Source organism: Gossypium hirsutum, chromosome D12 (genome assembly GCF_007990345.1).
Source record: "Gossypium hirsutum isolate 1008001.06 chromosome D12, Gossypium_hirsutum_v2.1, whole genome shotgun sequence".
NCBI classification, from domain to species: domain Eukaryota; kingdom Viridiplantae; phylum Streptophyta; class Magnoliopsida; order Malvales; family Malvaceae; genus Gossypium; species Gossypium hirsutum.
The window spans coordinates 6985397-7009789 of NC_053448.1; the positions used below are offsets into that span (position 1 = coordinate 6985397).

The window sequence follows — 24393 nt, forward strand, 5'->3', positions numbered from 1 at the left end:
TATGCACATCTTTAGGTAAGCTACAAAGCAACACAAGTTTATTTCCCAGAAAACATAGAACCAATAGAGGAAAATAGCTGAGAAAGAGTGAACAGATGGGCCCTGTGTCTGAGGAAGGAATTTATCATATACCTGGATCGAAGGATTTCACTGACAACTGGACACATGTATCTCAAACATCAACAACAACAGAAAACACTTGTGCAGCATGAATATTCACAACAGAAAAGAAGGAAAGCTTGTTTTAGGCAAGAAAATATTAAGAACAGCAACCAATCTCAACAAAAACAATATATTTTGTTTTTTTTAACAATTGGAACGGAGTTTTTTTTAAGGGTTTGACATAGACTCGGGAACTCAGTTTAACAACCAACCCACCAAAGAAGGGCAAAAACCAACCAATAGGATATGAAAATAACAGCGGAAATACTCACGGTAAGACGAGTTTATTTATACATGGGAGTGCTGAGGTAGAAGTATGTACGACATTATCCCAATAGAAAATACTATTCTATTATTGAGCCTAAATGACCCAAACCCAAGTGCATTTTTCCTGTAAAAATCCCATTACTGTGTTTTCACAGGAATTGAATTACGATGCTTAAAATTTGGAATAAAATTTTGGTGTTGACAACCAACTGTTTGCGACTGACTTGACTAGTTGCAAGTGTGAGGATATCAGATATGACACCGGCAATTTAATATCAGTGTCAGCAGGATGTAGATGTCCACTACAGTCTTCAAATTCAAGGGATCTGCTTTATTATATTTCAATCTCGTCCCAATCCACGGATCTGTCTTCAAATTCCAGCTCTAATTGTAGAAGCCTGTTATTTTGAGCTAGCCTGCTCATTGCAGCAAGACCTGAAACAAGAACCAATTATTGATGATGAACAATGAAAATACAATGAAACAACTTTATTCCAAGATTTGCTTATAGCTGACTTTCAAATCTTCATCTAATGATTGCTATTCTTTGGGTCAATATTACTGATCTTAAAGAGTTTTGAGCGCTAAGTAAAACGCAGCAGCCAAATTCTTTAGGTGAAACTAGATCATTGTTTCACATTTTTGTAGTTGATAAAGCCATTCTTCCATAGGATAATTTACTAGGACAACAGAGAAAAGAGCATGTAAATCACTAGGAACACTCATTTCTATCATCTCATGAATCATTGCAAGGTAAACCGTGGAGCTTTGATCACTATTTTTGTTTCCTCCTACCATCCTATAATCAAGTGAACTAATCATCACTGGCAACCCCTCATAAAATTGACCTGCACAACGTGTGGATTTTTTAGGGGTAGTTTACATGCATGAGAGACTACTATATGCATACCGTCAATTATTCTGTAAAGAGCTGACCACCATCTATCTCTAGGAACTTGGTGTTGCTGAAGAATATCATCTATAACTTCATCATGCTTTCCCTCCAAAACACTCTGCAGAGTTATGACTGCATCTTCAGTTTTCTTGACGATATTGCTTGTATCTCCAATATCAAACCTTTTAAGGTCATTCTGTGAAGAAGTGAGGCTAACAGCTAGGGCAAATTGTGCAGCAGCTGCCCAGCGGGATGATGCCAGCCATCTCTTCCGACCATCTAACCGGGCATCATCTCCACTAAACCTATTCTCCTCACCTCCAAAAATTAAGCCTCGTAAGTATTCAGCATTTGCAGGCCCTGTACTTTGAACCATTTTAGAGAATGCACTTTCTTCATTAGCTAGCAGTTCCTCTGGAGTACTGTGCTCTAGAACCTGAAAGAACAGAATCAGAACTTATCTGGTCACCAGTAATTTCCCAATCCAAAGAAGACTTAATCATAGCATACATAAAGTCCTTGTATATTTAAGCTAGACTAGCCAAGCCATTCCAGGAAAACAGTCAATCTTGCCTTAAGGATATTGTAGTGCTAGAATATGTCTATTAAACAGGAGGGAAAATCGAAGAAAGAAAAAGAACCAGAAATATCCAAGAATAACAACGAGTGAGAAGGCACACCTGACCAGCATCAAGCACAAGAATCTGGTCGCAGTCAATGATGGTATTTAGTCTGTGAGCAATAACTAGCATCGTGCAAGATTTAAATTCTTCACGAATGGTTTTCTGGATAAAAGCATCAGTCTTAACATCCACTGCTGCTGTTGCTTCATCAAGAACAAGAATCTTTGACCTTCGCAGCAATGCTCGAGCAAGACACAATAATTGCCTCTGCCCAACACTGAAATTCTCCCCACTCTCTAAGACCTTCAACAAGGATGGAGCAGAATTATTTCATCAACACTTCCCTTTCTCTTGTTTTAAACGATATATAAAAAAGTTTTTCCAATATAAATGTTTATACACCTTAAATGTAATCTTACTTTAGACACAATGACCAATTTAACAGGCACGGAGTTATGACTTTACCTGACCACTTGATTATACTCCAACTTCCATGAGCATAGCTACATGCTCATATTTTATACAATAAATGACAAAGAAAAGATGCCTAACAAGACGTCTATGATAATTTAAGCCTGTTATTCGACCATTTTAATCATTTTTATTTGTTTTAAGTTTTAACCGAGAGATAACTCACTCGCATCACTATAATTATTTTGGCAGCCCTAAACACCAAAACTAGTTTTCTAGATTAGCAGTTAGCTGTGGGAGATAGTTCAACAAACATACATCACAATTATTATTTTGGCAGTCCTAATCAATAAAACTAGCTTTCTAGACTAACAATTAGAAACCGTTTCCTTTTCTATTTGAATACCTCAGCATCCAGACCAAAAGAGTTCCTCCTGATTACATCCTTCAAATGCGCCCTTTCTAAAGCCTCCCAAAGGTCAGCATCATTGTGCTCATTGAATGGATCAAGGTTTAATCGAACAGTTCCTGAATGAATTAAATATGACTACGAAAATGAGAAATTTCAATCGTAGGAGATATTGTATTAGAAAATAGTGAGGAAATAAGCAGAAATATTTTAAATTCTCACTCTAGAATGTTTCTCCCTACCTGAAGGTATTATTATTCCAACAGAGAAAAGTGAATGCATTGGTCAAAATTTTGACAGAAAATTATTTCAGAAAACTTGAATAAAAAAAGAATTATAGGGTTGACGAAGTATTTTAAAGATTAAGCCAACCACTTCACCTAGTATAATCAAAACTTAAAGTGAGTACCTGAAAAAAGAACTGGTGATTGTGGTATAATACTAAGAGCCTTTCGCAAATCTGAGAGTCCAAATCTCGAAATATCACAACCATCGATCAAGATTCTTCCCTTTTCCAGTTCTACAATCCGAAATAGTGCATTCAGCATGCTGGATTTTCCTGCACCAGTTCTTCCAACTATCCCTATCTTTTCACTTGGAGAAGTAGTAAAGGACAATCCACATAAGACTGGGGGAAGTTCGGGCCTATACCGCAGGACAACATCCTCAAACTGAATTGAACCAGATGAAGGCCAACCAGGTGGAGGACGGTGACTCTCAATTACATCTGGAGCCTCTGAAGGCAAATTGATATATGAACCCACACGTTCCACAGCATTTAAGCTATTCTCAGCTCGACTTGCTTGTCTTAAAACACCACTCAATAAACTAGTGATATTTAAAGAATAGCTCAGAAGTAGACCCATCGTGGACGCAAATGCTGCCTGGTTTTCAGCTTTTCCATTTTGCAGAACTGCAAAGGTTGCTGTCAACCAAATCATAAGGCCTCCTAACGTTTCTAACCTTATTGTGAGCCAACGATTTGAACTTGAATTTGCAAGGGTGAATCTGATATTGTTATCCATGGATTTGCCATTAACATTAGCAACCCGTTCATAAGCTTTGTACGCACGAATGGATGACAGACCATTTAAAGCTTCTCCAAATTGTGCATAAATAGGCGATCTGGTAATCGAATCCAAGCGTTTCACTTCACGAGATGTGCTCTGCCATTGCAAATGATCATTGAGACTTGTCCATAGCAAAGATGCATTAAGAGTGCATTTGGATAGACAACTTTAAAATTTCAAACAAATTTGAAATTAAAGTATTTTAAATACATTCATTTCAAAATGCTAATATTTGTAATTATTTTGTTTGGATAAATAATTTAAAGAAAATTAAGTTTTGGAATTTCATGATTAAAAAAAATTATAAAGAAAATTAGTGGTATTAAAAAAATACATATATGTATGGAAAATTATGCAATATGGATATCATTAGAATTGTAAAAAGATGTCAATATTATTTTGACAATATAAAATATATATTAAAATTAATAAAATGATTTCGTGGTTTAATTTTTTTATTTTGTAGTGAGGTCATGTGAATTAAAAAAGAAGATTTTGAAGAATTTGAATGAAAATTTTGAATTGCTTGAATTCAATTTTGAAATTCCAAGTAAAATTTGAAAGTCGTCCTTAATTTTACACACACACACAAAAAAAATCATTTTTGGTATTTTCAACACATTGTTAGAAATGAAATCCCTCTTCTAAATTATTCATCCACACACACCCTAAATGAAAGGTAATAATCACCATGATATTTTGAAGTGCATGCAACTGAGGTAGAACACTTGCTTATTTTAGACCTAACTTGGAAACTAAATTATCCACAAACTGAATGCACCCTATGATGGTGGAAAGTCAATGTGCTGTACATTCTCAACACTTAAGAAACATAAAAACCCAAGGCTTAAAAAAGATGAGAAACTGAAAATTATAGGACATACCTGATAATATAGATAGGCTGCATAAAACAAGATGAGAAGTGGCATTATCGCCCACAATGAAAATATGCTCACGATGCCTATCAGTGCAAATGTCGAGAGAAGCTGCCACAACTGATTCATAAACATATTCATGAAATTAGCAACATTACGATCTATATCACCTAGATCTCTTGAAAACCTATTGATTACACGCCCAGTGGGATTGGTCTGGAAAAACAACATTGGAGCTTTTAGGATGGAGTTTAGCATCATATCATGTAATCTTCTAGCTGCACGAAGACTTGAAGTGATCAGCCAAAAAGAGTTTGTCAGCGTCACAGTTACCTGAATTAATTAAAATGGTAAATAACTCATTATAATAAGTACTAAAATGGAAGGTAAAAGAGGGTATCATTATAATCTGTCATTACAGCAAGTGCAAATGAATACCAATGTAAATCATCTATTAGCTACAGACAAAGAAACGCTTACCTGACTAAATCCTAGGAGAGCATATATGACAATGTAGTACCCAGGGTGATAACTACTTGAAGTACTTTGATCTGTCCAAAAGCGTAACCAAGTGCTGCTTGAAATTCTAAGAACTTCTGTAGAAAAGTAGAATGTAAAGAGTATCATTACCACCCATAGACCGCCTAGAGCATCCTTATACCTGCAAAATGAAAATCAGTTCTATGCTCATATCGAATTGAATTGGTATAACTTCTAATTTCTTCAGGGTTTCCATATGAATTAATAAGTTGTTCATTGCGTTTTACATGTGAGTTCAAATGTAGAAGAGTTAAAACTCAAGAAGAACAAAAGAGCACAGCCATAAGTCCAATGGGCAAAACTTTTAGCAAATAATCAGTGAAAAGTAGGTATCGTTTGTAGGATGCAAGACACTACTGCTGTACTACTTTTTGAGTGAACTTGATATAAAGGAGCTTCAAATTTTATACACTAGTTCTGCCAGCACTAAACTTTTTAATTCCTCAGAAATTGTTGTTCGATTTTGATTGCTGTAGAGAGACAGACACCATTAACCAAAAGAAGCTGACAAAGGAAGTTCTTCCCAACTGAGTTTATGTTTTAGAAAAAAAAAGAAAAGAAACATAAATAAAATCAAGTTATTGAAAAGGCCGGAGAATGATAAGGTTGTAGTTATAAAATCAAAGATTGGTCCATGCTACCTCATCAAAACATTCCAGCTGACAACACCTGTTTCCCTTTCTTCTTGCTTTACAAGTACAGCTTTCCTTCCTTTTCTTCTTTTTGCAGGATTTGCATTTTTTTGCAGCTCATTTATCTCAACCATCTCATTTGACTTTGGTTTCAAGTCTTCCAGGTCAAAATTTTTCCCATCATCCTTTTCTTCTTGTTTTTCCATTTTTCCGGCATTTTCCATCAGTTTCTGGAATAACCTTCCATTTTTGGAGATCTCCTCGAAGGTACCCTCTTCCTTAATTACACCATTAGCGACAAGGAGGATGTGGTCTACATGCGGAAGAAAATGTAGCTGGTTTGTGACAAGTATTCTGGTTTTCCCTTGCAACTCTTCCTTGATACATCTGCTGAAAACCTGCAAATGACTTCAGATGAGATCAATATGGCATAGCCTCAAGCACCCACCTTGGGGATTAAACAAAGTTGGATGATCACCCCTTAAAGTTGAAAATACATCCTGATAGAAACTGAAAAAATTCTTTTCTCTTAAAAGGAAGAGATAGTTAATTCAATTTCCAAAGAAGAGTTTGCTGAGAAATTTTTTTTTTGGGGGGGCCCGGGGGGGGGGGGGTTGTCCTTGAAGGACACTGGTATTATGCAGAAGACAAAGTTGATCTCAACTTATTCAGATTATTGCTTCTTTTTTTTGTTTTCTAATGGGTTTGATCTTTTATTCAGTTTAATTATGGCCTGAAGCTATTTAAGCCATGTTTTTATTAGAGCCTCCTTGCGGGACAAGAAGTACTAGTTCAATAATTTCTTGTCAGGGTTAGGAGTCAATATATAAGAAAAAGAATTACCATCATATTAATTTTCAGCACTTTTGCTCTAATTCCTTCATCTCAACTTTAAACCGACACCAAATCTCACCCAAACTTTAACTGCTCTGACAATTTTCCATTCTTTTAACCTTGATTAATCCTTAAACATACCCTTAAAACTAATTCTCGCATTTTGCAGTAATATAGATCATCACATTCTAGTCTGATAAGCATCTATTTCCTGTTCTACAGTACTGCGAAATGAACTATGATCAGTGTAGAATGTGACAGATTGTAAATGTTGATCAGAGTAGATAGACTACCTGCTGTGCAACATGCGCATCGAGGGCACTTAAAGGGTCATCAAATATATACACATCTGAATTGGAGTAGACAGCTCTAGCCATGGAAACTCTCTGCTTCTGCCCACCACTGATATTCACCCCTCTTTCACCGATCTCAGTAAGATCATGATCCTGAAGCCCAGTATACGATGGTTAATTAGTTATGGAGACATTCAAAATAATCAAAAGAAATGTCAAGTAGATGTATTAAATTCACTTAACAGGAAGTATGTCAAGATCATGCCGCAGGGCTGTAACATCAATTGTCTTCCAATACCGTTCAGGTTGAAAGCTACACCCAAACAATATGTTGTTACGAACCTGTGAAATAAAGTTTGAAGGTCAGAAACAAGTGGTAGTAGAAACTTTCATTTCCAAAGTACGCTAAAATTTGAAATGGAATCAAATATCAATGAAGAATGTAAGCAATCTGCAACCTACAGTAGCATTAAAAATCCATGAAACTTGTGGAACATAAGCGACAGTCCCTCTTATTACAACACTTGAATTAGCATCTGCAGGTATCTCCCCTAGCATTGCTGATATAAGTGATGTTTTCCCTTCTCCAGTTCCACCAACAATTGCAACCAGGCTGCCAACTGGCACCTCCAAATTGATATTTGATAAGGTAGGTTTCTCTGCCTGGAAAGAAAATCTAAAAAATGTCTTTATCTACGATAGAAGTACATTGCAATATCAATAATGTTGATGATAAGTATGCAAGAACTTCCTAATTATAATGCTGGGAAAGCACAACCTACAGAGACTACACTGCTTAGTATGGTAGTCAACTTTATCCTAAGCACCAGTCAAAGAGTCGCAATTTTTTAAATAACATCTGGGATCTCTTTTAAGTCAATAGCATGTGATGAAGTTGGACAAGTCAGGTGCTCCATATATGACGGCAGTAACAAATTCAGTGAAACAAAATAGCTATAATCCATTGATAAGGGTTATATTCTTTTACAGCATGTTTGGATTTCTTAAAAATAAAGGAAAGTTAAGTAAATCAAGGGAAAGGATAATTCTTTCCCTTGTTTGGATGACGTATTTTGATTAAGCAAGGGAAAGTAACAGGAGTTGGGAAAAGAAACATAAAACAATTTGGATTATGTAAAAAATCCATTTTGTCCTTCAAAGATTTTATTATTAACAATTTATTTTTATGTTTGCAAAAAATTGAAAAGAACTCTTTTTAAGGTATCAAAGGTTGTATTTAATCTTTTTAGAAGATTAGGTCTATATTTATTAAATTTGTATTTAAAATTTTAACAATCTTATCATTAGTTTTTATCTTTTATGAAGAATATTCGTATTTTTCTATAATATTTAATTTAATTTTGTAATTAATTATTTGGAAATTTCATGTAAAATAAATAATTTCCATTCCTTTTCACAGTTTACCCAAACAAAAGATGTTAGAATTCCTTTCCTTTACTTTCCTTTATAATTTTTAACTATCGAAACAATAATTAAGTATATATTTTCCTTTCTTTAACATTCCCCTACTCTCTTTTCATTTTCTTTCCTTTAATTATATTTAACCAAACAGTGTTAAAAATCTAAAACAATGGGAAGCACTCCAAAATAGTACCTAGAATCCATTGTGAAGGGTTATTTTCTTTTAAAGATCTAATACAATGGAAATTAGAGATGCTCATGGGTCAGTTCGGATTTAAACACAATGTTAATCCACTTTATGCTTGCCCAAATTCAGTTCGGAAATGAGCCTAAAATTTTACACAAACATATTCATATTTGTAAATAGCAACCCAAGCCCATTTGAGGCCCATCCAGATTGTTTTTTAATTTTTTAAAATATATATTTATATTTAATATTAATACATTTATATTTTTTTCATTTATTAAAATTTTATATTGGAATCTTAACATTTTTTTGAATGTTTACATTAGAATATTATATATTACTATAGATTTAATTATTATGTATTATAAATTATGTATCATATAAATAACATGATATAATATATAACAAACTTAGAAAACGGGCTAGACCAAGCTTAGGCCTTGAATGTACAAGCCTAGGCCCAACCCATATTTAAATGAGCTTAATTTTTTTGTCTAAGCCCATTTTTTAGGCCTAATATTTTTGCCCAAACCCTCCCAAATTTTGAGTAGACCTTCAAGCTTGGACGAGTAGCTTGGCCCATGAACATATCTAATAGGAAGCCCTCCAAAATATCACCTTAATTTCTACAGACTTGTAATTTACTATAAGTTAACTCATAGGGGCGCAAAGAGATGTTTTTGTAAAGGATAGTAGTAGTGTTTTAGTGTTGCTTCCATTACTACTGTTGCTAAAGCACTGTGTCCTATGTAATATCCGAAGCTATAATGATTCAGCCTGATGCCTTGACACAGACTCAATATCTAAAACTTTATTTCAATCTTTCTATTCTCGCAGAGTATGAAACAGACTAAATGTATTGAGTGATCATCACTAAACCCTTCACAAGCAATACTGAATGCAAAAGTTCCATTTTAGCAAAGCAGATGACTCCAAATTTAAACAGCATAAAAACAAGAATAACACTTTAGAATGACCTTTGAATCCCATGAAAAGTTTCCATCCTTAATTGAGATGGCTGGAAGCCCTGGCTGAAGAGGTAGATTTGGTGCTAGAACTCTCTCTTGAGCTAAGAAAAGCTCCTGAAGACGTTGCAATGACACATTTGCATTAACGACCTGAAAAACCAAGCTTTAGATTGTCAAATAGACAACTGAACTATTTTGAATCTTTTAGCAATCCTACTGAACTTAATGACATGTAAACCTTGAAAATTGTTGGGGCTGCATAACAATACAAATAAGGTTCAACAAAAAATCACGTGCATTATTAAATTCTTTAAGTTCACTTTCCTTTCGTTACCATAAACTCATTAGATTTATCAAATAGCTCTTTAAGTTATTGAGTGACTAAATGGTTTTCTAGTCTAGCCAATAGATCAAAGCAAAAGTGTCTTCAGAGGTAATGTGTAAACCTGACTTAACAAATTAGGAAGTGTGTTCAGAGGAAATCGTAGCAGTGCAAAGAGCGAAAGTGATGTGAATGCCCTTGCTGGTGTCAAATCCCCACCAAGCAAAGTGAATGCCCCAAATGAAACTACTGTCACAACAACTGGTATGCTGTTCAGTATGAAACTGTTAAACTGCAAGAAAGAGAAGTTAAATGGAAAATAAATAAAAACATAAATAAACTCAAATTGTGTGGTAAAACACATGAATACTTCATGTAGCTTGATTGCTAGTAGTGTGAACAGCTAGTGCAACAAGCATAAATCAGCTACATAGAGAAATGAGTTTTTGACCATGTTCATTTTGAGAGCATTATGTATAATGGGCCAAGGTACTAATGTAGCAGCAGTCACGAGTATGTGTCACAACTTATTATAAATCAAAAACAAGGTAGAAATAATGTAAGCCATCGTTCCCATAAGCTGGATTAAAACAGGGAATCTGAGATTATGAATGATTACAACCATAATCACATTTTCCCTCAAATCAAGTTGTGAAGGCATACTTGTAAATTTTATGGTTGGTGTTACATTTTCCGGTGCAAAAGGAAGTACACCCATTGATTTTACATGGCAACTGGCAACTTCATACTCTATTTTGGCATTTCATATGGCAAAGACACATGCAAAGAAAAAATGGACTAGAATTTCAAATATCATACAGCAGATAGCAGCTGAGCTCTCCGAAGCCATGACAGCTCATCATTTCGTATACTGTGAACTCTTGTCTGAAAGCTCTTCTCCCATGCATAAAATCTGAAAATTTTCCAAGCATAGGGCCAATAAGCAATGTCAAATGGCAAAAAATATATTGAAAATCCAAGGGAAATGCTTTCTAAATTCAACCATACTTCACTGTGTCCATAGCCACTAAAATTTCGTTCATAAGGCTGACTCTCCTGTCAGTCCACTGTAGTCCTTCCTTGGTCATTATTCGCATTTTGCTAATCACAATGGTCTGTCCCCATATAAATAGAGGTAATGTTAAGGCATGATCAATAATCACAAAGATGGTTTAAATAATTTCATCTTGCAGGGAACCAAAAATAGAAGATAATAGATGCAAACCATGAAAATATTTTTCCCAACTTGATTGTCACAGTAACTTGCATTGACTGGCATACTTCTCCGTGAGACAAGATTTAATCCAATGATTTGGTTTTTCTACCTATGTCACCACTCATGCTCTTTTTGCTTTCTTTCTCTCTCTGATCTATAAGTAGTCTGAATGAATTAAGGAGATAACTGCTATGTTAACTCCAGAGAAAGGGGCTTTAACTACAGCCTTAAATATGGGAAGCTGGCAGAAAATGATTACAATGACTGGCATCAATTTCATCAAGTACATTCTCACATTGCTAAGAAAATGAAATCTATCACTTCAAGAATTGAAAAGGGTAGGAAACAATTAAAAACAAAGAGTTTCAATAAAATATTAAAAAAGGCAATAAAGATTTGTACCTGCAGTGGAACCATGAGAACTAGAATTACTGATCCAAGAAGTGAAGCAACACCTAGTTGCTGATAAAGAAGAACCATGGAAATAATGATACGAAACGGAGCTGACCACAACACGTGAAGTTGTTGGCATATTTGCTAAACAAAGTAAAGTAGTATCAATAATAGTTCAGATCAACTCTCTAACCAACATGGGAAGAATAAAAAAAATGGAGAAAAGATGGACGCAAAATACAAGATTAATTGCAACTTGCAAACGTTAAGCACATTTTGGTCTAGGATCATAACAATATAGATGTCCTCCCATGTTATGTTCTTGTTAGGTCAACAAGTTATGATAGAAGAATCTACCATATATTAACATGAATATTGTTTTTAACACTATTAAAAAAAAAGCCTAACTTAGTTTAAACTAGACCTCTTCAAGGACCGGCTTACTCACCCAAAATTTGGGAGGATTTGGGCAAAAATATTAGGCCTGAAAAATGAGCTTGGGCAAAAAAATTAGTCTTGTTAAAATATGGCTCGGGTTATAAAAATTAGATTTATGGTAATATATAATACTATAATGTAAATTAGAAAAATGTTAAGTTGTCTATACATAAAATTCTAATAAATAAAAAAGTATATTAAATTATTACATATTAAATTAAAAGCAATATAATTTTTTTTTCAAAAAAATTAAAAAAAATATGGGCGGGCTTAAAATAGGCTTGGGTTTGTCATTTACAAATATACGCGGACTTGGGTAAAATTTTAGGCCCATATTTCGGATCAGGCCAGGCTTGGGCAAGTATAAAGTGTGGAAATATCGTGCTTAAGCCTAGCCCAAACCTAACCCAACCTATGAACACCTCCAATTTAAAGATCATAAATCCACACTCAAAATTTTCTATTTTTGTAACCAAAATGGCCAATATATTCGCTAGATGTTTCAAAATCTCAAATTTCAGTTGACAGTTATATTGATTATATCAATGGCAACATTCTACAATTAACTTTGGCTCAAGTGCAATTTTTGTATTCATCTTGATACTGTTAAAGGATCATCATCTTTCTTAAAGTACCGACATAAGGCAAAGTTTTAAATATAACAGGATATATACTAAAAATTTTCTAAAATATACTGTACTGTCTTTATGGACTTCGATTCCAAATGCATAATACACCATTCTTCAAATAGATTAACACTTCCATTTTCACAACAATCAGACAAGGACCATACCTGAAGTGCAGTAGCATCTGTTGTAATCATATTTGTTATCTTTCCAGAAAGGAAATCCTTGCGAGCCTCATGAGTCAATCTCAAAGATTTGTGAAATATAGCTGCCACCTATGACAGAAACAGTAAAATGCAATTAAGTCACCAAATTGAAATGGATAACTCAGCCTCTACTTGAAAAGAAAAAGAGGCTCCATGTGCTTGTTTGTGTCTATTTTAGGAGGAAGGAACTATATTACCAGAGTAGAACGTAGACGAAAACCAGCACGCCAAACATTCTGCATGTACTGAGCCTCAAGCAGTACAACACATAACTGAAATAAGTCGAAATAAGTCACGTTATCAGAACAGAAGAAAGCTCTCCACGGTATCACTTCTTTGAGCTTTCATGAATAGCTAATATAAGCAACAGCCTTCATCTTTTGTTGAAGAGAAACAAACATATGGACAAAGACAATGATAGCAACACAGCTATTCATATTACATAAGAAAAGAGAGAAAGCATGAATAAAATGCTTGAGTTAAACAGACCACAATATTCAGGTTTGTTGCACAAAACATATACAATGCTATGCTATGAAATAATTTGTACAAAAGAAAACTCTAAACTGGGAGAATCCAGGTTTATACTAAAAAAGAAAATCCAGATATGGAAACACAAAATTGGGACCATACCACTCCAAGAAACATCAAGAAGGCATAGATGTAACCAACCCATGCTGGGTCACCTCGTTGCATAGACTGCAGACCAAAACAAGAGAATTATAAATTTAACACAGAGCACAGAATGACAAAGTAGAATCATCACTAAATGATGAAAAATTAAAAATTTGTCTACCACAGTATTACTTTGGCCAGAGAAAAATAATTGTGTTACTTGTTATTACTTAAAATTTCTATAATTTCTTAAAATACATTCATCCTCAGTAGAACTATAAAGTTATTGAATCTGAAATCAACATTTCTCTTCTATAGCAGAATAAACAAATAGATTCAAGTGGTCATTTCTTTAATTAGGCCTTAACCAGGAAATAAGAAAATAAACATAAACCTGTAAGAGATGGTTCAACAACATAGGCCCCGCAAACTGACAAAGGTCACATCCAATCTGCAATGTTCAAATAGGAATTCATAAGCCAGCATTCAAAAGTTTGTTACAAATTCTTTAGACAATTTAGTCATATTATCATGAAATGCTAAGTCTCCAATATGACTTTCTAGTAGGAAAACTCTACATTTTATCTATAGAAAATATGCACAGTCAAACTGGCTAAGACTTATTATTGGTCGAGATTAGCATAGGCAAGACTCATGCTCATGAACAGGATGAGGATTGCAAAACTTAATTTATTACCGTTTCAAATAGTAGCCACTGAAGGAGCATCTAAACTACAACACATATGGTAAAGGATGCAAAATTCTTCAATACAGTAGATGGCGTAGATAAATGAAGCAAAACACCTACCATGTATAAAATAAATTATAATTACTAAAACTTTCGAGCTCACAAAACATAAAACATGTATCACCTAAATATAATCCTGTTCTCTTAATTCAAATAACGTAATAATTTATCATCAAATTAATTTCCATGAGAAATACGAATAGCATGCTCATTACCTTGAAAACACCCCCCAACCAAAACCTGCATGATTCATTTATAGAGAAATAGTTAATATAGGTAAGGCAAGATGACATCCAGACTTGATAGAGGAATTCTTCAGGATGCATAAGTTCTTATTAGTCATCACCACTATTATAAAGGAAGGGAAAAGTGTAACCACATAGTTAACTAACCTTCCTCCCAAGCTACTATTCAGTGCTCTCAAAAGCCATGGCTTAGATCTTTTAGCTTCTTTGTCCCAACATCTATGGAATCTGTAGAGGTAGAAATTGCTATCTTTGAGTGATTGTATGCATTATCATGTGGAAGCAAATGCAAGGAAGTGACAGAATGCTAACTTATGAATCAGTATTTCGGTCTGATCCCATGTATCCAACTTCCAAACATCCCTCTCAGTGATAGGTCTTTTATACCCTTGCTGCATGAGTGGAGTAATCCATCCGAAAAAAATTCCTGTCATATCATATTGCGTAAAACTTTGAACTAGAAGCTCACATGTTCATAGTAAAGCATCACTTACCTATGATTTGAGCAAAATTTATATTTGCGAAAATCATAGAAAACATTTAATATCTGTAGGACAGACCAAACTGTCTTTATATATAAATGGACTATGTTGCTTTGGCTATTTACTTTTCCCTAAATACCCATGTTAGACAATTATTGGAAACCTTACAGTGGACATGTGTGTGGGGACTCAAGCCCTAAACCTTTCAAATATTATGTGGCAGGGCCGGGGGGGGGGATCAAATGCAACGGATGAACATGTAAACATGTTCGACACTTCTCTCGAGTTCCAAGCAACATGGACCAAGGATGCAAAACTTCTGATAAAGAGTATATAGATTCTTTTGACAAGAACATCCAAGACTAGCACATATCATTATCTTATTGACAGACTGGCCAAGTCATTACCTAGTTATAGTTCCATCATAATGGTTCTTTTCCACAAATAACCAGCAAACCTGAAATCAATTGAACTCTTTGAACTTGTAGTATCATGACCAAACATTCAGAGGACTTACTCGGATAAAGGAAATGCATACATACATACACACACACACACATAATATATAATATAAATATACATTCTGTTCACAATGTAGAACATACCAATCCCATTACTTGCACATATTAATATAACATCTGTCCTTATTTACAGTCTAGCGCAGCAATTACATAGTTATAGTTCTATCAAAATGATGCTTTTCTAAAAATAATTAGCAAACCTGCAGCAGTTGTAATTTTGAACTTGTGGTATCATAATCTCTCAATCAAAGTACTTACTTGAAATAATGCTGGCTTGCCTCTCAGGGCATATTTGCTCTCCTCCAGAAAGTGGTTCATATTTTTCATCAACAAGAGAATCACTTTCAATCAAACGATACCCAGGGGAGAGATGGAGATTAGGAAAATAAACAAGTAGAAGAATCTCAAATAAAACCTACACCAGAAAATAAGCACAATAAACCAAACTGCCATAAAGACTTGAAGACAAAAATTATTAGAACTCATTGTCAAAGAAATTGTCCAAATTTCTGTCCCAAAGGGTTTAAATTTAGACCACCCTACCAAGTATTAAAATTTGACCAAAAGCTTCAACTTGATTAATTTAAATCCATAATAATTAAAATGAAACTAATTCATGTCAACCTAAATTGAGACATTAGCAGCTAAAGTGATGAATGCTTGGAAAAAGAGGTGATGTCAATATTTCCAGAGAGATAAAAAGAGAGAGTTATTGTCTCTCTTTAATTTTCGTTAAGTTTTTGTACTGCACAACTTGCTAGTGACGCAGCTTTTAGCCAGACTTCAAGAGGTTCGTAAAACTAGGAGAGGTATTATGGAACCAAGGCAAATATAAAAGCAGGTAAAGACTACTTCTATAGAGATACTAGAAAAAAAAAACGAATATGGAAAAAGGCAAATATACAGAACAAACCTGACAGAATACTGTGCTGATGGTCAAATATAATGCGTAGCTGCATGAGCAAATAACCTTATCAATGATGTGTTCTGTTTACACAGTTTAATGGACTATATTTTATCTAGTCAGGCAAAATAAATAAAAAAGATATGCTTCAAAAAAGCCTTTTCCTTTGAATGATATCAGTCCATATCTCCAACTAATTAACTGTTCTCAAAAGTATGAAAGTTTCTATAGATCCAAAATGGTTTCCTGTGGTCAAATTTCTTTAGTACATAATTTTAGAAGCTAAAAGAATCGTTACTGCTGATGGTGGGTCTTCTAGAAATACTGGTATGTATAAAAGGAGAAGAAAAAAGAAAAGATAAATGACCTTCCCCCTAATATATTACTATTCCAGAACCAGAAAGGTATTTTTTGCTTAGAGATTTATGAACTGACAAACTGATCCCAAAATATTCATAGGATGAGACTTAAAAAGAGCATGTATATGAGAAAAGGATTAGAGGTCATATAAAAAGCTTTTTGCTTAGATTACAACCCCCCCCCCTTCGAGAAAAAGAAAGAAAAATGCTTATGGAATTTTATTTTTTTAAAGCGGCTTATGGTAAATAAACTTAAATTGAGGAATGGAAGGAATCTAACCTATTGATCAGATCCTTCACTGGAAGAATGAGATTGAGAAGCACAGCATCCCCAACCAGAACATAAACAACTCCAAAACGCACATACCACCGAAACTCACGGATGTAACTTTTTGTTTCCAGTCCTATCATAAAAAGCACAGAGCACCAAGTTGTAGCCTCAATGATCAAAGAGGTTACCTGCAAGAGCGTAAATTATAAAACATACACAACTTTTAGCAAGCTGCTAAATTGCAATAGCATATAACAAAATGGTATTGCAGAAACATATGGTAACACCTGACCATGACCAAATAGAGTAAATAAATTGGATGAAATAAGCAAATAAACTCAGCATAAAGAAACAACTGGTCTGTTTTTAAAGCTATAATAGTCCTCCAACAATTAAACCTAAAAATACAGAAACTTACCTCATAGGGAGCAAGGCCAGTTGTTCCATCCAAATTAAAGATTGAACTACCCATCAACAACCTTAGTATCGGCTCAATGGTACAATAACCAGCCAAAAAACCAAGTATATAGCAATAGTATTCTGAACTCAAAGAAAACCTTTGGACTTTGGAATTCTTCTTAATTAGCCATATACGATAACAGCACAGGCCCAGAAGAACCAAGTGAGAAACTAAGAACACACCAGAGCCGATAGCACAAGGTGTGTAAGCACCAAAAGCACCATCAACAAGTTTTGTCCAAGCTGCATTTTGCAATGGTTGGCAATACCAAACCAATGGTTCAAACGCCATCACTAACCACCACTCTGAAAGACACAAAACCGATTAGCTATTTGTTGAACTCATCTTCTGCTTCACGTGATTTGAAATGTAACAGGAAATTTTATGCATAGTTACTGACTTAATAAAACGTCATGTCTGCATTGAAGAAAAGAAAAATGCACACATGCTTCAAAATAAATAAATAAATAATTGTAGTAAATGAGAACTGTAGACATCTCAACACGAATAATACAAGGAAAGAAAGAAAAAATCCAACCAAGATTCCAACATAATAAAACCACGTAAGGTTACTTTGCAACTAAAACCACATTTGGAATAAAGGAAGACATGACCATTTCGATCTATGCTATTAATGTGATTAAAGATTCAAGTTTTAAGTTTTCAATAATCGTCCCCATTGAGACCAAAATAAAAAATGTACGTCAACAAAAGCCTCAGTGGCACTTTAAACGATTAAACTTGTTCCAGTTCTAAGCAATATGAAATCCCAAAGCTCAGAATTGTAATTCAAATTCCCTCTTCCTGCAATGAATCTGAACAATAACGAGAGCAACAAAGATGAATACCTGTAATTGTAGGACAGGACAGTGTTGTGGTAGTTGAAAGGCTTTAATTAGTAAAGCTATGAGCGTTTCAAGGAACCCAGGATTCTGGGTTACGACAATTGGGATGCTACAAATGGGATGCATGCTTAATCATGTATATATATATGTAGTTTGACAAGAAGTCAGAGAATAAGGAAGAGGATCGCTTGGATTATTTTAAAAATAAAAAGTAGGGGATGGGGATGATGCTGAAAGAGAGACGAGACACAGACAAAATAGATGTAGCGTCACGGCTTACGCTGTATTAGCGAAGCGACAATCATACACTAAAAAAAATTAATGTAAATCATATAATTATAAAATTAATACACAAGACTATTTTTTTAGTAATTTACATGTCTTTAAATATTAGGAGTAAAGGTTCAATTTGAACCTCTATTCACTAGAGAGAAAAACAAATATGCTTACATAGGTTCGGGATAAGCTTTCTCATTATTTTATAATATAAATTTCCATTTTAAAAAACCATTTAAAAGTTAAATAAGGTTGAAGAATTGAATTAAGACAACATACAATTTGAAGAGATGAGCACACAAATAACCCACATTTGTTTCAAAAAAAGAAAGTATAAGGATTATATTATAAAATAATTTAGTAGGTTTTAATTGATGTAGCATTCAATAAAACCCAGAAGAAAGATTCTTAAAAATATTGGGAAGATTAAAAGTAATGTGTTGGATGTGTTTGTTAAAAGGCAAGGAGATTGTTGCCACTTCAAAAGAAAATTTTGTTTAGTAATGATTATAGACTAATTTATTGAAATATGCAGAAAATAAAAAAATTGGGAAATTATACTGAAATTTTTAAAATTTATTGATTTATATTGTTTTTGGGAGAGAAAAAAAGTGTCTTACAAGACGCATTTTTAGGAGAGAGCATAAAAACGCGTCCTACAGGGCGTATTTTCACCACCACATCAATGAAAACGCACCATGTAAGATGCGTTTTTCTTTTAACGATAACTTTTCTAATAGCTACAAGGGCTCCAGCAGTCATAATTGTTCCAATATAAATCTCTCCAAACTTCTTCATTTTCAACTCAATACTCAACCCTCAGTTCTAAATTCTCACTCCTCAATTTTCAATCCTGAATCCTCAATTCTCAATTCTCAATTATTATTTTTAAATCTTTTCCTAAATCTTATTTTCTTCAATTTTATTTTATTCCTTATAATTTGTAAAATGGAAAATCAGCTTATTTGTTTAGATAACAAGCATATCTGCAGCGTTCAATTACAAATGGTAAGAAAATATGATTAAATTATTTAATTTTAAATAGTTAATTACTATGCTATTAACATTATTAATTTTTTATGTTTATATACTCAGGCTAAAGATCGAATTTTGCAGACGTACATAAACAATTTAAGCGAAGGTGCATTGAATGTCATTTATGGACACTTGCGAGATGCAAGATTTTTATACATGGCTCGCATACTTGGGGGGACTACATTAGATACCCCACTTATCAGTGCTTTGGTCGAAAGGTGGAGATTGGAGACACATTTTGTAACACCCCTAACCCTTGTCCATCATCGGAATAAGGTTACGAAGCATTACTAAACTTTTCAGATCAAATATGAACATTTCATATCATTTAACATACATACCAGAAAATAATCATAAATCACTCATATTGTCCCTTATATAAGCCATCGATGCCCAAAAATACATATTAAAAACAAATCGGGACTAAACCGGAAACTTAAAGAATTTTTCACAAAATTTTAAAATTTTTCCTATATGCTGGGGACACACACCCGAGTACTAGGCCGTGGGAAAATACCTGAGCATTCTATTTCTAAATTTTAAAGATGCAGGGGACACACGGCCGAACCACGCACCCGTGTGTTAGGCCGTTTGTCACACACGGCTGAGACACATGCCCATATCTCTGCCCGTGTGGACGAAAATAGGTCATTTTAAGGCCACATTTCTCACCCATTTTGATATCAACCTAAACACAACATTTTAACACATCAATATCCCAACAAACAATCAAAACAAGTCAAAATCATGTTTTAAACATAACATAACATCATTTATATATACCCAAATACCTAAACTTACCTATTTAATCCATCTAACTAGTGTACTAAAGTTAACCACAAATTGAATACAATAAACCTATATCATTCACATCAACATCACTACTATGTCTCATTTTCAACCCAACATACATATATAAGCAAAATTATAATTAATTAACATTTACACAAGACAAACTTTGATTAAATCCACACAAACCCTATACATGCCATATAAACCATATTGAACATTTCAAAAACTACCAGAATAAGTTGGATAGTGTGACCTAATGTGCTGATCCGATCCTCCAACCTCTTGAAAATCTACAAAGACATTAAACAACTCGAGTAAGCTTAATGAAGCTTAATAAGTTCAATGGGTTAAACATAAATCTTATCGAACCTACAATAACACATCAATTAAATAAATTCATTCAATGTCAACTCCTTACTAATCACAACTTCAATCGATGAGTACACTTATTTCAGGTCAATACCAATAACAAATAATATGTTTTTCAATTTCAATTACATATTCACTTACCAAGTCTTCCCAAATCGGTGAATGACTTATGGATAAGAGTACATCGTTTTCAGAAGCCCGAAGGTTGAACAGAAGCTCATGAGAGCTAAAAAAAAACCCATAAGGGTTGAACGGAAGCTCGTAAGAGCTGAACAGAAACCCATAAGGGTTAAACAGAAGCTCAAAAGAGATGAACGATAATTCATATGAGTTAAAGAGAAGCTCGTGAGAGCTAAACAGAAAGTAAACACGAAAGTTAGCAACAAATGCTAAACCTCAATTTACTTGGGTAATTTGCCACATTTTCCTCCAATTCCGTCAACTCACTGAGTGTCGAATGTACTCAAATCCCGCATTCCAATCATTTCAAACATTCAATTTAAATTCATAACTTTAAGAAAATTTCACTTTCAACAATAGGTATGAATAAATACATAATACCATTCATCATTTCAATATATATATATTTATATATTAAAATTTAACCATACGAACTTACCTAGGTTAATTTGTAAGATTTGCAGAAGTTCAGGGACTATTTCGCTAATTTTCCTTTTTCACGAGTATCAACGGGATCTTGATCTAAAATATAAAATTACTCATTAATTAGCATATATTTTAGCTCCAATTCACTTCACAATTATTACCCCTCAATTTTTTCAAAATTACACAATTACCCTAATTTTTACAACTTTTGCAATATAGTCCCTTAACTAGTTAATCCATCAAATGAACAAATTTTTCTTCAATTAATAATTTATATAAATATTCTAAGCTATTATACAGCCCTTGATAAAATAGGAATTTAATACTAAACCCTAATTTTTTAATTCTTCACAACTTGTTCCTAAAATCAATATATAACAAAATCACTTTATAAAATCATCATACAACAAAATTAAAGCTCTAAATCCATGTTATTTCATCAAAAACATCCAGTATTCATCAATTTTAACTTTCGAAATTCTCAATAAAATCAAAAACTAATGAAAAACTTAGTTGGACATAATTGTAAAAATCTTAAAAACACAAAAATTAAAAGAAAAAAGAAAGAATTGAACTCACATTAAGAAAAAATATGGAAATCAACTCAAAGATCTCTCCTATGGTGTTTTTTACAGAAAAATTGAAGAAGAATTGCCTAGAAACCTTTAATTTTTCTAATTTGTATGTTTAATTTCATTAAATTTACCATTTTGCCATTAATTCTCATTATTTTACTATTTTTTTCACACTTATGCCGCCTCAGCCATCTCCCTTAGGTTTATTTACTCTTTAAATCTTCTCTTATTTACCATTTAAGCTATTTAATCACTATTTTTCTTAATTAACAAGTTTTGCATCTTTTTCAATTTAGTCCTTTTTAATTAATTAACTATCAAAACGTTAAAATTTTCTAACGAAACTATAATACTACCTTAATGACACTCCGTAAATATTTTTATAAATATTTTCTGTTCGGTTTATAGAAACGAGGTCTCAATACCTTATTTTTTAAAATCACTTGACCTAAGATTTTGTTACCCGAGCCTAATAATTCATTGCAAACTTAAATTTCCAATTCAAAAATCTTTCTAAAACCAAATTTAACTCGTAAATACTAAATAATAAAATTTACGAGCTTAGTCGTCAGATTTGGTGGTATCGAACCACTGTTTTCGACACCACTGAAAATCAGGTTGTTACACTTTTCATCTTACCTGTGATGAGTGTACAATTGCACTCAAAGATATTAGTTTACAACTCGGTCTACTGGTCGATTGGGAAATCATTACGAGGCCAGTGCTTAATGACGATTGAAGGGCAACATGGAAGCAATTACTAGGGAAGGTACTGAACAAGTTTAGGGGTAGCCGGGTTGAGATGAGATGGTTGAAAGACAACTTCAAAACTATCGAGGCTTTCACAAGTGACGTTGAAAAAGAAAAATTCGCGCGCACATTCATTTTTAAGTTGATTGGGGGTCTGCTCATGGCAGATAAATCTCAAAAATCTAGTAAATTTAATATAGCTACTACTACTAGCCAACTTGAAAGAAGAGAGACGACTTAGTTGGGGATCAGTGGTGCTGGTGATATTGTATCGAAAAATGTGTCAAGTGACGAAACTAGAAAAGGTTAAATTCGACGGTTGCATGCTCCTTTTTCAATTTGGACATGGTATCGACTACCATTTTTATGCCCCCGAGTAGACCCCCTTATGAATTCTCACTCGTAATATGGTCAAATTCACTTGATAATATCATTATTATTTTATTTTTTATTATTGTAATTTTGAAATAACATGTCATTTGAATAGGTGTAACAACCCTATTGGGCACAGCGATATACCGACCGGGCTCGAGGATATTCGACTAGCTTTAGATCAACAAACCGAAGAGGAGGTTAGTTTATGAATTTCAAAGTTATCGGTTTTTTATTCCAACATTCAAAATTAAATATTAATCACATGCTAAAATTTATAAATTCGTATTGCAGTTTGTATAGATGCTATATGCAGATCCGAGGATTCAAGAATGCTTCTCGATCGATTTTTAGGCAAATCGCAACATTTGGAACGTCAAAGTGCCATTGATCATTTTTGCAATGGTCAAGATGCACAAATCCAATCGAGTGATGCGGCAATTTGGGTGTACACAACGTATCCCGCCGCCAACCCAACGCTCAATGACCTGCAAAATATTGACTTGCAGGGGACACTCAAGGAAGATTGACCAACATTCCACAAGAAGTATATCGAGATTTGGTAGTGTAAGTACGATTTATTGCCAACACGTGAACCATTTCTCACACCGGAGTTAGCGACATCTCCGAATTACATGCATTGGTTCAAGTATAATGGCAAATCGTATCTACTTCGGCTTCAGAAAGGAGTAGGCAACGTTGTCGTAGGAGGCTAAGATGAGGGCCCATAAATCCTAGGTCAAGAGAACATGCTGTGAGGGATCAACATTTGTTCCAGCTCTATACGAGGACTTGATTGTCGTGCAACCTCCCAGTTAGTATGATTTATATATTTTCGGTGCTAACCTAGTTTATTTTACACAAGAACCACAACACGCACAATCATTCCCTACATCAACATCTTTTTCGGAGGTATATTTCGCACAACTACTACCTATCGTACCATATTACGTGCTAATGCCATTAGAAACACCGATGCATTCGGTATTGCTGACAATTCTCACTTTTTATCAGCAATCGGTCCATGCGACACCATACAATTATCCGTTGATAATGTCACAAACACCCCAACATTATTATTCTGCTGAGGTGGGTCATCCTCACAACCGCCGACTTATACAGGGGGATGTACGATGGGCGACTAGGACCCAGACGCAATCAACCACGGAGGAAGGTAATGGGCGTCGAAACCACCAAAAATAATTCCTACAAAATTACTTTAAATAGTAGTAAAGAATGATAGTAGGGTCGAGTCCACAAGGATTGGTATTATAATCAACTTTCGCGTTTAACTAGTGATCAGAATTTCTGTCGTATCGATAGTCGCGGCTATAGTCGTGCCCACGACTCCAAACGGACCTGTTGAAAAATAAACAAAT

General features: G+C 34.1%; 1 protein-coding gene across 6 annotated transcripts; it reads right to left on the reverse strand.

Annotated features, from left to right (window-relative positions):
- Nucleotides 1-278: 278 nt before the first annotated feature.
- Nucleotides 279-18517, reverse strand: LOC107945211 (ABC transporter C family member 12). 6 transcript variants are annotated; one of them, XM_016879099.2, is made up of 28 exons: nt 18243-18517; nt 17353-17811; nt 16944-17122; nt 16314-16353; nt 15659-15815; nt 14710-14824; nt 14545-14625; nt 14368-14392; nt 13799-13855; nt 13423-13488; nt 12987-13061; nt 12751-12858; nt 11529-11663; nt 10919-11025; nt 10730-10823; nt 10035-10202; nt 9598-9738; nt 7474-7674; nt 7255-7353; nt 7012-7164; nt 5894-6282; nt 5193-5373; nt 4722-5045; nt 3177-3933; nt 2765-2886; nt 2005-2250; nt 1340-1760; nt 279-864 (listed from the first exon to the last, which is right to left on the reverse strand). In XM_016879099.2, exons 2-28 carry the CDS (start codon nt 17683-17685, stop codon nt 764-766), a joined length of 4875 nt encoding a protein of 1624 aa, XP_016734588.2. In that variant the 5' UTR covers nt 17686-17811; nt 18243-18517; the 3' UTR covers nt 279-763. The 6 variants fall into 6 exon arrangements, with proteins under 6 accessions (XP_016734588.2, XP_016734587.2, XP_016734590.2 ...); XM_016879098.2 differs by having other exon boundaries at nt 17353-17699; nt 18243-18486; XM_016879101.2 differs by lacking the exon at nt 15659-15815 and having other exon boundaries at nt 14710-14789; nt 17353-17699; nt 18243-18452.
- Nucleotides 18518-24393: the final 5876 nt, after the last annotated feature.